At 45.5% G+C, this 13766-nt stretch overlaps 2 protein-coding genes across 2 annotated transcripts in view; one reads left to right on the top strand and one right to left on the bottom strand.

The window, feature by feature from the left end:
• Positions 1-2801: 2801 nt before the first annotated feature.
• On the top strand, positions 2802-4589 carry LOC115271360 (E3 ubiquitin-protein ligase TRIM31-like). Its single transcript, XM_029913380.1, has 2 exons — positions 2802-3218; positions 4458-4589. The coding sequence occupies exons 1-2, from the start codon at positions 2802-2804 to the stop codon at positions 4587-4589; spliced, it is 549 nt and encodes a 182-aa protein (XP_029769240.1).
• Positions 4590-13489: 8900 nt separating this feature from the next.
• LOC112113118 (zinc finger protein 501-like) overlaps positions 13490-13766 on the bottom strand; it is a gene marked incomplete at its 3' end in the record, with an annotated part of 3606 nt that continues 3329 nt past the window's right edge. Inside the window, exon 5 of the mRNA XM_029913381.1 lies at positions 13490-13766. This exon is cut by the window's right edge and continues 799 nt beyond it. Coding sequence (XP_029769241.1) covers positions 13490-13766 — 277 coding nt within the window.

Raw genomic sequence — 13766 nt, 5'->3', positions numbered from 1 at the left:
ACCGAACAGCTCTCCTACGTTTCGCACCCTTTTTCCAGGATTACCCATGCAGGCGCCATAACGCAGCAAGCATGGAGCCCGCTCAGATCGCTGCTGCAGTTTTGACCATTGTAAATACCTCACACATTATCCAGCAATATGTGCAGTACCTGCAAAACTGGGTGAGGAAGCGACGACAGCGTGATTACTATACTGATGAGGACATGGACACAGATGTTCCTAGAAGCATGGCATGTGGCAATTGGGAGAGCATGGTGGCATTGGGCCAGGTTCATGCCATGGAACACTGATTCTGGGCCATGGAAACAAGCACAGACTGGTGGGATTGCATAGTGTTGAAATGCCTATAGTTATCCTCGGGGACCCAGCCTACCCCTTAATGCCATGGCTCATGAAGCCGTACACAGGCACCCTGGACAGTAAGGAGCAGTTCAACTATAGGCTGAGCAAGTGCAGAATGGTGGTAGAATGTGCTTTTCGATGTTTGAAAGCGCGCTGGTGCGGTTTACTGACTCGGTTAGATCTCAGCACAACCAATATTCCACTTGTAATTGCTGCTTGTTGTGTGCTCCACAATATCTGTGAGAGTAAGGGGGGAGACATTTATGGCGGGGTGGGAGGTTGAGGCAACTCGCCTGGCGGCCAGTTTCGCACAGCCAGACAACAGGGCGATTAGAAGAGCGCAGCAGGATGCGCTGCGCATCAGAGAAGCTTTGAAAGCCAGTTTCATGACTGGCCAGGGTACTGTGTGACAGTTGTGTTTGTTTCTCTTGAAGTACCCGCCCCCTCTATATATGAAAGGAAATAAAGTCAAATTTTTTAAAAAACTGTTTTTTATTATTTGTTGCACAACACATTGAGAGAAATCTGAAGGTAGACCAGGAAAGGGGGGGGCATTGGGTTAGGGAGGTGGAGGAGGAGGAGGAGGGAAGGACAAGTCCAGAAATGAAATCAAAAGTTCGCATATGCCAGCTTTCTGCTGCTTGGGTGAGCCTCTGGGGTTGAGTGTGGGGGTCCCCATAGCCTCCCCCCTCATGTTCTTGGGTGTCTGGGTGAGGAGGCTATGGAACTTGGGGAGGAGGGAGGGCGGTTATACAGGGGCTGCAGCAGCAGTCTGTGGTCTTGCTGCCTTTCCCGCATTAGATCCACCATACAGCAGAGCATGTCAATTTGCTCCCCCATGAGCTTGACCATAGCGTCCTGCCTGCTCTCATCACATGCGTCTCTCCTCTCTTCGAGTTCCTGTAATGCTTTACGGGACTCCGCAATTGTTTGCCTCCACACATTCAGCTGGGCCCTATCAGTGCAGGAGGACTGCATGAGCTCGGCGAACGTGTCGTCCCGAGTTCGTTTTTTCTGCCTTCTAATCTGGACCAGCCTCTGGACGGAGTAGATAGGGGCCACATTGAAACATTTGCACCTGCGGGAGGAGAAAAAGGGAGAGTAGTATTTTAAAATATACATTTCAGAGAACAAAGGGGACACTTTGGTATGAGTAAGCCATTACACACGGCCGGGCAACAGAATTCAGCTTGCAGGCAGCCTAGGGGCATGTGGGGTTCTGCTTCTTCTACATTCATTTCAATGTTTTCAAACTGCTGGTCCCCCTTTCCCATAGCAAGCAATGCCTGGTGGGTTTGCCATATAAAAGGAGGGCCTGTGGGCTCTCTGGGATGATCACTTCACACCCCCCCCACACACACCCCGCACCCACCGCATGGCTCTGATGAGGCTCAGAGCAGGGATGAGCCCTTTACACTAAACGCGAACAACCCAGCATGGATGGGTTCCCCCTCACCCCCCACCACGTGGATCCGATCAGGCTCTCGCTCACCAGAAGTACCTTCTCCAGGGTCATGGTCTGGGAGCCCATCTTGGGAGTGGGGGAGGCTATTGGCTCCAGCGTTAAGAATAGTTCCTGGCTAGGGGGGAAAACGGATTCCCCACTTGCGGCCTGTGCACTGTCCTCCTCCTCCTCCTCTTCGTCGTCCTCCAATAACTCTTCCTTCTCACTCCATGCAACTCTCCCCTTGCAGGTGTCCACGGACAGTGGTGGGATAGTGGTGGCGTCACCCCCCATAATTGCGTGCAGCTCACGTTAGAAGCGGAATGTATGGGGCTGTGACCGAGAGCACCCGTTTGCTTCCCTGGCTTTTTGGTATGCTTGCCTGAGCTCCTTGATTTTTGTACAACATTGCTCTGTGTCCCTGGAGTAGCCTCTTTCCGTCATAGCCCTGGAGACTTTAGCGTATGTATTTGCGTTCCTTTTTTTGGAACGTAGTTCTGCCATAACAGACTCATCTCTCCAAGATGTGATGAGATCCAGTACCTCCTGTTCAGACCACGATGGAGCTCACCTGCGAATCGGGGACTGCGTGATCTCCTGTGATGGTGGACTCTGCATGGTTGCCTGTGATGCTGGATGGTGCTGATGGTCACTTGTGCTGATGGTGACCAAACAGGAAATTAAATTCAAAAGTTCCCAGGGCTTTTCCTGCCCACCTGGCTAGTGCATCAGAGTTGAGAGTGTTGTCCAGAGCAGTCACAAGGGAGCATTCTGGGATAGCTCCCGGAGGCCAATAATGTCAAATTGCATCCACAATACCTTTAACCTGGGATTGCGATCTCAATTTAAGCGCTACTCCACTTGCTGAGGTGGAGTACAGAAATTGGATTAAAGAGCCCTTTAAATTGAAAAGACCAGTTTGGTCATGTGGACGGAATCATTTATTTTTTAATTAACACGGCTATTTCCGAAATAAGAGACTAGTGTAGACCAGGCCCCAGAGAGCTCAGTAGTCATGGCCTCAGCGACTTCTGTATGGGAAATCCAAGAGGAAACCAAATGTCCCATCTGTCTGGAATATCTGACGGACCCAGTGACCATAGACAGTGGGCACAACTTCTGCCGAGGCTGCATCACTCAGTACTGTGAGACATGGACAGAGGGGAACTATGACCCTTTGTGCAGCCCTGCCTTCAGAGCCCGAATCCAGAAAGAGGCTCTCTGGAATAACTATCAGCTAGAAAATATAGTGGAAAAAATCAAACAACTGCATTTCAAAGATGGAAAAGAGAATCTGTGTGAGAGACACAGCAAAGCCCTGGATCTGTTCTGTGAAGAGGACGGGGAAGTCGTGTGTGTGGTTTGTGAGAGATTCCCAAAGCACAGATCTCACCCGGTGCTTCTCATGAAGGAGGCTGCCCAGAAATACAAGGTAGGACACACTCTGGATCCAGGTTAATTCAATCCTTCCCTTTTCAGACTCAGTCACTCAGAGTCAAAGAATCTCCCAGTTTCCCAGATTTTCTCCCTGATCTCTGGCTCCACTGCCCTGCAGCCTCCTTCCTCTGGGCAGGTGCAGGGAGCCCTGGCCACTGATGGCATCCAGCCTATCAACCCCGCATTGTTCATTAGGGAGAGGTTGGCACTAGATCTCCGTGTGAGGCACTTTCCTCGCACACAGGATTGAAGCAAGATGCAGGGAGGCACTGCCAGCAGGGCATTCACATCAATCATGAACAAATCAGCCCCCACTCTGCTGAATGGCTCTCCCACTTTTCCCCACAGCCTGGCCCCTTGCCTCTCCTCTTCCCCCTAAGGCCCCACCCAGGTTGGAAGCTGGAGCCTGTCCTGGGTAAGCCCAGGGAGCCTGGGCACCTGAGGGGAGCTACAGACTCTCTACCTTCCCTGGGCAGGTGGAGGGTTCATGGCTCCCCACAGGGTGCCAGCGCGGCTCTTATCCAGCTTGGCCCGGGTGGAGGTTTGGACTTGGGGGCTGAAAAGCCAAGGCCAGGCCATGGTAAGAGCTGCGTGGGCAGCTGTGGGGAGCCACAGACCCTCCACTTGCCCAGGGCAGGGAGCCTGGGGGGCAGGGACATAGGCTGGGGGCTTCCCTTTGGTCCCCCCAGGCAGATGGAGGGACTTGGGCTCCCCAACTCAGCTCCAGCTTCTGGGTTGGCCGGGTACAAGGCCTTTGGGGAAGAGGCAGGCAGGGCAGGGCCACAGAGGGGGGAGGGCCTCGTGGCACCTCCAATTTTAGGAAGAATCACTCCTGATGGAACATATCTACAGGACTGGGTTTAAGCACTGGTACTATGGGTTCTTCCCTAGGGACCCAACTCTGGAATCACGTGATTAAAACAGAACTTCTGGTTTCATAATAAAAAAAAAATCAGCAACCAAAAAGTACCTGCTAGCCAATATGATTGAAAAGAAAAGTTTCAGTGAGTTATAACTTTCAAGCCTAACTGATACAGTGCCGTGTGCCTGAGTCTGCAGAGAGCCTGAGCCAATAGCTCTGAGAAGAGGTAACTGCCCCACGGATCTCAATAGGGTGTTCACTCTAAGAACTACTGCTCTGGGGTCCTCAGCCACCTCTCCCCATGTGGTGGGGAAAGAGCTCAGCTGGCAGTGAGCCATTCTGCTGTATCCTCCCTCCCTCCACTACCTGCAGGGAAAGTGCTACTGCCAGGGGGAGCGCTACTTTCTTGCTGCTTGGTGTCCCCACCACATGCTTCTCGAGAAATCTGGGGGGCACGTGACGCTGCATGCCTCCATCACACGTCGCTTCTTTAGCCTTGGGTAGGCCTGGAGCAGCGGGGGTGATGTGTGCAGAAGGTGGGGAAGAAGGCAGTGGGCCCAGCTCACCATCCCAAGAAAATAAACATGACACACAAATCTGTGCTGGCAGCTTACATGTACTGAGGTTCCTGCCCCAAACATCTTACAGGCTATAAAGATGAGGAGAGACACATTCCCCCTCCCCACCAAACAAGCATTTCTGTGCATCATTTATTTTCTTTTCAAACAGTCTTAGCACCTTCTGCAGTCCTCAGATGGCATTTACTCAAAATAAATAACAGCCCTTTGACAGAGGCACTGGGTTATTGCCCTAGGGGTGCTGCTGGGGGAGGGAGGAGATTTACCTGCTCACAGACAATTTTAACAGTTCTAAAGCTTCAACTTTTTGAATCTCAGTGTCTAGTGTCATTAAATAGTTCTGGTCCGACCAAAATATTGTCTGATCCTCCCATAATTTCCCACAACTGTGAAAATTTAAATTGGAATGAAATGCTTAAAACCTAGATTGTTGTGCAACTGTGAAAGTTTAGATCAATAAATATAAAAATTGCTTAAAATAAACATTGTCTGTCAAAATTAGATATTATAAAAAAACATTCTGCCAAGTCTATCACTCCTGACACACAGCTCCTGCTCCTCCAGGCTCATCCTCACAGGGGGATGCCTCAGTGACCCTCCCCACCAGCACAGGGGCGGATTGTAGAGTGATACATTTTTTCACTAAAGCCTGGGGAAGGGGAGGGGCTGTGAAATTGGTTGGGTCCTTCCTGCTCAGCAAACAGAGTGAGTCAGTACCAGGAAGGGAAACACCCAGTTGCTTCTGCAGGTGGGGCATAGTGTGAACTCAGGACATTGAAACTTCCCCTGTTACTGTGCCCAGAGGGAGCCATGGCTGCAGAGAACCCCGTGGAAAGTCTCCAGGAGGAAGCTACATGTTCCGTCTGTCTGGAGTATTTCACAGAACCTGTCACTCTGGAGTCTGGGCACAATTTCTGCCAAGTCTGCATCAGCCAGTGCTGGGAGGGATCCGATACAGCCGCCTCCTACCCTCAGTGCAGAGAAACTGTGCAACAGGGAAACCTCGGCACAACAAGCAGCTGGCAAACATGGTAAAAATTGCCAATCAGCTGAGTTTCCAGGCAGGAGAGAACATGGTGTGTGGCGAACACCAGGAGGCTCCAAAAGTTCTGTGAAGAGCATTGATCCGTCCGGTTTGCCATCTGTCCTGGGCTCAAAGAGCTCACACGGTTCCCATAGATGGGGCTGCCCAGGAGTACAAGGTAGGGAATTGCTGTCAAGTTTAATGGGTAATAACTTTTGATTCTAATTACAGACTAATTCCACTGAAAGTTCCCTGGCACAGGCATGATGCATCATTCAGCTCTGTAAACCCTTCATGGTATGGGAGATGCTATCACAAAATAACTGATTTCACAGAGTGGCACCAGAGGCAAGTCTTTAATGATACCTGATGTGGGAAAATGTCCTCAGATTCTGATGCACAATCTTCCTCATATAAAGAATTCTACCAATCCCAAAGGAGCAGACACATCACCCACCAAGTTAATGATACTTCAGTTCTTACCAAAATACCCGCTTACAGCCAATTCTTGTTAATGAAACTACGATTTATTAAAAGAAGAAAAGACAGTATTGGCAAAAAGGTCATTAGACATACAAACGCGAATAGAGTCCTTAGGTCAGTTTCACCATAGAGATGGCACGTTAGAATTGAAGAGAGTCCTTTTCAGAATCATTTCATCACGTTCTAGTCCAATGTCCAAATGTTCAATATCAGGGCAGTCCAGAAGGGACTGGAGATCTCAGTCTTACGACTCAAACTCCCCCGAATAAAGCTTAAGAAGATCGGAGATAAAAGGATCAGGTCCCAAGAGTTTATATAGACATTTTTGCCGCCTCTCGACAGCAGGCAGTCCTTGGGTGAAGAATAGGTTTTGGAAGTAACCTCCTATTTCCCAAACATCAAAGGTAATAAAACTACATGGATTAACATAAGGTAATTATCCATAAAGCCATTCATAGACAGTTTACCACAAACTTTAAATATATATATTTATATTACACATACACACAATGACATTATTACACCCAAGTTTCATCTAAATGTTAATATTTCCTTTTGACTTCTGAATTAACAAAATACAGTCCTAGACAGGAACCCTTTGGTTACACTGTTAATCTATAACAAGACATACGTAAATATAGACTACTTTAATTACTATCTTCTAGGGCTGTCAAGTGATTAAAAAATTAATCATGATTAATTGTGCTGCTAAACAATAATAGAATGCCATTTATTTAAATATTTTGGATGTTTTATACATTTTCAAATATATTGATTTCAATTGCAACACAGAATACACTCCATGCATCTGATGAAGTGGGTTATAGCCCATGAAAGCTTATGCCCAAATAAATTTGTTAGTCTCTAAGGTGCCACAAGGACTCCTCGTTGTTTTTACAGAATACAAAGTGTACAGTGAGCATGTTGTATTTTTTAGTACAAATACTTGCACTGTAAAAAACAAAACAAATAGTATTTTTCAATTCACCAACTGCAAGTACTGTAGTGCAATCTCTTTATCATGAAAGTTGAACTTACAAATGTAGCATTATGTACAAAAAAAATACCTGCAATGAAAAATAAAACAATGTAAAACTTTAGAGCCTACAACTCCACTCAGTCCTATTTCTAGTTTAGCCAATCACTCAAAAAAACAAGCTTGGTTACAATTTGCAGGAGACAATGCTGCCCGCTTCCTGTTTACAATGTCACCTGAACGTGAGAACAGGTATTCACGTGGCATTATTGCAGCCGGCATCACAAGTTATTTATGTGCCAGATGCGCTAAAGAGTCATATGTCCCTTCCTGCTTCAACCCCCATTCCAGAGGACACGCCAGAGGACACGCCTCCACGCTAATGACGGGTTCTAATCGATAATGATCCAAAGCAGAGTGGGCCGATATGTGCTCATTTACATCAACTTAGTCAGATGCCAACAGCAGAAGGTTGATTTCTATTTTGGTGGTTCAGGTTCTGTAGTTTCCCAATCAGCATGTTCCTCTTTTAAGACTTCTGTAAGCATGCTCCACACCTCATCCCTCTCAGATTTTGGAAGATACTTCAGATTCTTAAACCTTGGGCCAAATGCTGTAGCTATCTTTAGAAATCTCAGATAGTTTCTTTCTTTGCATTTTGTCAATTCTGCAGTGAAAGTGTCCCCTCATATGCTAGGTCATTATCCGTGACTTCTATATTCTGAAATGTTTGGCAGCATGTGTGTAAAACAGAAAAGGGGACATACAATTCTCCTCCAAGGAATTCAGTCACAAATGTAATTGATGCATTATTGTTTTTAAATGAGCATCATCAGCATGGAAGCATGTCCACGGGAATGGTGGCCGAAGCACGAAGGGACATAGGCATGTTTTGCATATCTTGCACATAAATATCTGCACTGCCAGCTACAAATGTGCCATGCAAACTCCTCCTCGCACTTTCAGGCAGCATCATAAATTAGAAGCAGGCAGCATTATCTCTCGTAAATGTAAACAAACTTTTTTGTCTTAGCAAATAGCAGAAAAAGAAGTAGCACTGAGTTGACTTCTAGGCTATAAAGTTTTTAATTGCTTTATTTTTCAGTGCACCTTGTGACAAAGTTCTGTCCTTGACTCCATGGGTCCTGCGTTTCCTGGCGGATTTTGCTAGCCTCAGAGGCTCACGGTGACCCTCCACGTAGCCCTTCTCTCTCTAGAGGCAAGGGTCACAGCTTACTGAGCCATTTTCATCATAAGCCAACAATGGAGGTGAGGAGAAGCAACCCTCTCTTGCACAGTCTCTGTTGTCTCCTAGTCTCAGTGATTAATCAGGGAGGGGAGTGGGGAGCTGTCACGGAGTGTGGGGAGACACAAGGCCCTGCACCCCTGGCTTCCTGCGATTTACCATGACTCTCAGCCAGCCAGTAAAGCAGAAGGTTTATTTACACGACAGGAACACAGTTCAAGACAGGTCTTGCAGGCACAGACAACAGGACCCCCCCAATTAGATCCATCTTGGGGTCCCAGGGGCACCACAGCCCCATGGGGGGGGGGCAGAGCCCCATCTGGGCTACCTCCATTACCAGCCAGATCCTGAAACTCTCTCTCCCCCAGCGTCTCCTCCCCCAGCCTTTGTTCAGTTTCCTGGGCAAAGGTGTCACCTGGCCTCTAACCCCTTCCTGGGTTCTCATGTTACATGCTCAGGTATCCTCCCTCAAGGCCAGTCTCCCATCCCCCAATGCAGACCATCCTAGCCACACTCCCCTGCCTTCCCAGGCCAACACTGCCCACTCAGCATTCAAAGGCCACATTAAGAACAGTCCCAGTTCATCACAGGAGCCCAGGCCCATCCTCTACTCCCGGCTCCAGCCCAGGGACCCTAAAATTAGCAGCTATGGTAGCTGACTTTTTGGAAATAGGATGTGTACCATTCCCTGGGCCACTTCCCCACAGCAGCCCCCACTCAATATCTCCTTCACAGTTACCTCAGGCCCTCCTTCCTTGCACCTGATATGGGTTCATACTGCTTCATTCCTCCAACAGCACAGCTCCCTCCTATAGCTCCTAACACCCAAACCTCACTGACTAACTGGGAGGCTTTTAACGAGTTCCAGCCAGTCCTTGATTGGCTTCAGGTGTCCCAATCAATCTAGCTAACTCCACTGCATTCTAGAAGGATCTTAATTGGCCCCAGGTGTCTTGATTAACCAGGAGCAACTGCCATTTGGTTACCATGGTACCAGGGATTTGTTTAGCCTGGGACTAACATACCTGTTCCTTACTACTTTACTGTAACCATCTGGCCTTGCCCCATCACAACTTATATACAAAAATTAATCTATGTTTCTTAGTTACACTTTCCTGATGAAGAGATTGCACTACAGTACTTCTACGAGGTGAAAGTGAAAAATACTATTTTTGTTTTTCATGTTTACAGTACAAATATTTGTAATTAAAAAAAATAAAGTGAGCACTGTACACTTTCTAAACTTTGTTGTGATAGAAATCAATGTATATATGAACATAGAAAAACATCCAAAAACATTTAACAAATATCAATTGGTATTCTATTATTTAACAATATGATTTATCAAGATTAATTTTAATACCCAGGATTGATTTTTTTTTAGTTAATTGCAATTTATCAACAGCACCGTTGTCTTCTTCCAAGTTTCTAACAATATCAGGTTACATTTCAAATTTCTAGTCTATATAACTTGGATTGGACCCAAATACCATTTACACACTTTTCTAACATGTCTCTAAAGGTTGAATCTGGGTCAATTAGCCTGCAAGGTTCTTAACTCTTTCAGGCCAGGTGTCACAGAAGTTTAGATCGAGTGTGAATTCTCCAATGTTTAATGAGGTGTGATCTCTGTGTACAACTTTTGCCACAGTCCAGTACTAATGGAGTCTTGGTCTTGTGTAGATTCTCTGATGTAAAACAAGGACTGATCAGTTTCTGAAATGTTTCCCACTGTCCAAGCACTTATGATCTCCCTCTTGTATGGATTGCCTGATATTTAACAAGGGTTGAACTCTGCATGAATCTTTTTCCACAGTCTGAGCACTGATGGGGTCTCTCTCCTCTATGGATTGCTCGATGTTTCAAAAGGTCTGACCTATGTATGAAACTCTTCCCACAGTCTAAGCACTTGTGGGGTCTCTCTCCTGGGTGGATTGCCTGATGATACAAGGTCAGACAGATACAAGGTCTGACCTATGTATGATACTTTTTCCATAGTCTATACACTTATGGGATCTCTCTCCTGTGTGGACTGGCTGATGTTTGACAAGGGTTGACCTCCGTATGAAACTTTTTCCACAGTCCAAGCACTTATGGGGGCTCTCTCCTGTGTGGATTCTCTGATGCGTAGTCAGTGCTGACTCCCAATTCATACAGTTCCTGCCCTTAAGGCATTGATAGGGTTTCTGTCCCATGTGTTTTTTCCCCATGGTTATTAAGATCTGAGAGGTTATTGAACCTTTTCCCATGGTCCAACCATTGAAGGGGTTTCTCTCTAGTATGGATTGTATGAAGCGAAACATGCTGTGGTCTCAGAAGAATCCTTTCCTAAAACCGAGGCATTCAAAGCATTTGTCTTCCTTCAGGATTGTTTTTGCCTCCTGCTTAGACCTTGGCTGCCCCCTCCTCCGATTTGCCCCCTTTGCCCCTTTTTAACTCCTGTAAAAAGCACTCGGCACAATCTTATGGTTAGTAAGGGCAGGGTGAAGGGCAGTGGTTTCAGCAGATGTTACTGTGCATGCTCACTTCACCATAAGTAGCACATTCCTACAGGGAGCAGTTGTCTGTATTGCATCTGCGGGAGAGTTAATTAATCTGCCCCAATGGGTGATAGCAGCTATGTCATGGGAGAAGCTCAAAAAAAAAAAAAAAAAAAAAGAAAAAGAAAAAGCCAATTGACTCTCCTTCGGCAGGAGGCAGGCAAATGGGAAATGCCAGCCAGAGGGGATTTCCCTCGCAGATAAGGTTTCCAAGTCTCCTGGACCAGATGCCATTGCTGCAAACAGCGTCTGGTGCAGGAGAGTTGGCAACTCTACTGGCAGATGAAAAATTTTCCCCACAGACCCTAGAAGACGCTGAAAAGCTGAAGAATGATCAGCTCTGATCTGAGCATGGGCAGCAGGTATAGCAGGACAGGGGAAGGGACATTAAGCAAAGGTGGTTGAAGCATGAAGGGACATAGGAATCTTTAGCGCACCTGGCATGTAAATATCTTGCTACTCCGGCTGTAACAGTGTCATAAGATTGCCTCTTCTCACTTGCAGCATTATCGCCTGCAAATGGAAACAAACTTCTCTGTCTTAGCGAATGGCAGAAAAAGAAGTAGCACTGAGCGGATTTCTTGGCTCTCAAGTTTTTAATTGCTTTATTTTTGAGTGCACTTATATAACAAATCTATATTTCTAAGTTACACTTTCATGATAAAGAGATTGCACGACAGTACTTGTATGAGGTGAATTGAAAAATAGGATTTTTGCTTTTCATGTTTACAAAACAAATATTTGTAATAAAAATAAAGTGAGCACTGTACACTTTCCATTTTGTTGTGATAGAACTCAATAGATATGAAAATGTAGAAAAACATCCAAAAACATTTAATAAATTTCAAATGCTATTCTATTATTTAACAATGTGATCCTTTGAGATTAATTTTTCTACCCACAATTAATTTTTTTGAGTTAATCGTGATTAATGAACAGCACCATCTTCTTCCAAGTTTTTAACAATACCAGGTTACATTTCAAAGTTCTAGTCTCTATTATTTGGAATGGCCCCAAATACCATTTACACCCTTTTCTAACATGTCTCTAAAGGCTGAATCTGGATCAATTATCCTGCAAGGTTCTTAACTCTTTCGGGCCAGGTTGTAGGGCTGAAGAATTAAATCACCCTTTAAATAAATTATACCTACCAATATGGCTCTGCATACTTGCAATGAAATTACAGTAATGAAACCACCTTTTATTATTAATGAAATTGTCTTTTTATAAATGAAACAGTGTTAACCACCTTTGGACAAATTGTGTGTTAGAAGCTTATGAAGAATTGCCTTGGAAAAATCAGTTACTGTAACTCTTTTCTTTTTAATACATTGTAACTAAAGTACCTACATATTGTAACTAAAACCCCGCATCTTAAACCACTGATATATTGTAACTAAAGCAACTCCATATTGTAACTGAAACTCTGTTTAAAGTTAGGTGTGTGTGTGTTTCATATAAAAGTGTGAATGTGGGCGTATGATGGGATCAGTCCCTGAGGCCAGCTCATCTCAAAGACCAGCTGCCAGCACCACCCTGATGGCTGAAGAACAATATGGGCAAAACTTGCAAAAGAACCCACCCAAGAGAAAGAAAAACAAAAGCCCCATCAAGAAAAAGATCAAAGTCACATCTGCCATTAACTGATGACTCATGGCCATACAGTGTCCAGGGGCAGTGGGACAGGACAGGATCTATGGACAGAAACATATAAAAAGATGGGTGCAAAATCATAGGGTTGGGTTCTTCTCCCCATTCTACGATCATCCTCCAGGAGCATCAGTGCGCACCGACAGGACCTGGCTACCCTCCTCATGACTAGACCACCTGGCCAGTGAACTAGTATGAGCAATTGAGGCTGGTAATTATATTTCATCTGTAGAACTCTCTCTCTCTCTCTCTCTCTCTGTGTGTGTGTGTGTGTGTGGTGAACAATCTTAGCTAGGAATAGAAACTGAATTACTTATCTATTACTCCTATTAAGAATTCTCTGTGTTCACAGCAAATGTGGCATATTCTCTTCTCCCTCAAACAAGATTCTGCTAGTTCTACAGGTGCAACAAGGTGTCACAGAAGTTGAGATTGTCTGTGAATTCTCCAGTGTTTAATGAGGTGTGATCTCAGTGTGCAACTTTTGCCACAGCCCAAGTACTTATGGAGTCTTGCTCTTGTGTGGATTTTCTCATGTAAAACAAGGACTGATTGGTTTATGAAATGTTTCCCACAGTCTAAGCACTTATGGGGTTGCTCTCCAGTGTGGATTGCCAGATGTTTAACAATGTTTGACCTCCATATAAAACTAAGGTTAAGCAGTTATGGGGTGTCTCCCCTGGGTAGATTCTCTGATGTAAAACAAGGGCTGAAATCTATTTTAAAGGTTTTTTACATAGTTTAAGCAGTACCTCTGTTTTGCCTGATGTTTAGAAGGCCTAATCTGTTTCTGAAAGCTTTCCCAGAGTCCAAGCACTTATGGTCTCCCTCTTCTATGGATTGCCTGATGTTTAAGAAAGGCTGACCTCTGTATGAAACTTTTCCCACAGTCTAAGCACTTGTGGGGTCTCTCTCCGGTGTGGATTTTCTGATGTGAAACAAGGGCTGACCTCTGTATGAAACTTTTTCCACAGATCAAGCACTTATGGGGTCTCTCTCCTGTGTGGATTCTCTGATGTGAAAGAAGGTCGGACCTCCGTACGAAACTTTTCGCACAGTCCAAACACTTATGGGGTCTCTCTCCTGTGTGGATTGCCTGATGTATAAGAAGGTTTGATCTCCGTATAAAACTTTTTTCACAGTCTAAGCACTTATGGGGTCTCTCTCCAGTGTGGATTGCCTGA

Source organism: Terrapene carolina, unplaced genomic scaffold (genome assembly GCF_002925995.2).
Source record: "Terrapene carolina triunguis isolate 2854851 unplaced genomic scaffold, T_m_triunguis-2.0 Scaffold624, whole genome shotgun sequence".
NCBI lineage: Eukaryota > Metazoa > Chordata > Testudines > Emydidae > Terrapene > Terrapene triunguis.
This window is presented reverse-complemented; position numbering and strand designations above follow the sequence as displayed.

Excerpts from the sequence above, each read along its gene's own strand:
- LOC115271360 (XM_029913380.1), top strand. The coding sequence starts at position 2,802 with ATGGCCTCAGCGACTTCTGTATGGGAAATCCAAGAGGAAACCAAATGT. Across the intron at positions 3,219-4,457 it reads AGGCTGCCCAGAAATACAAG|GGAAAGTGCTACTGCCAGGG; the intron begins GTAGGACACACT and ends CACTACCTGCAG.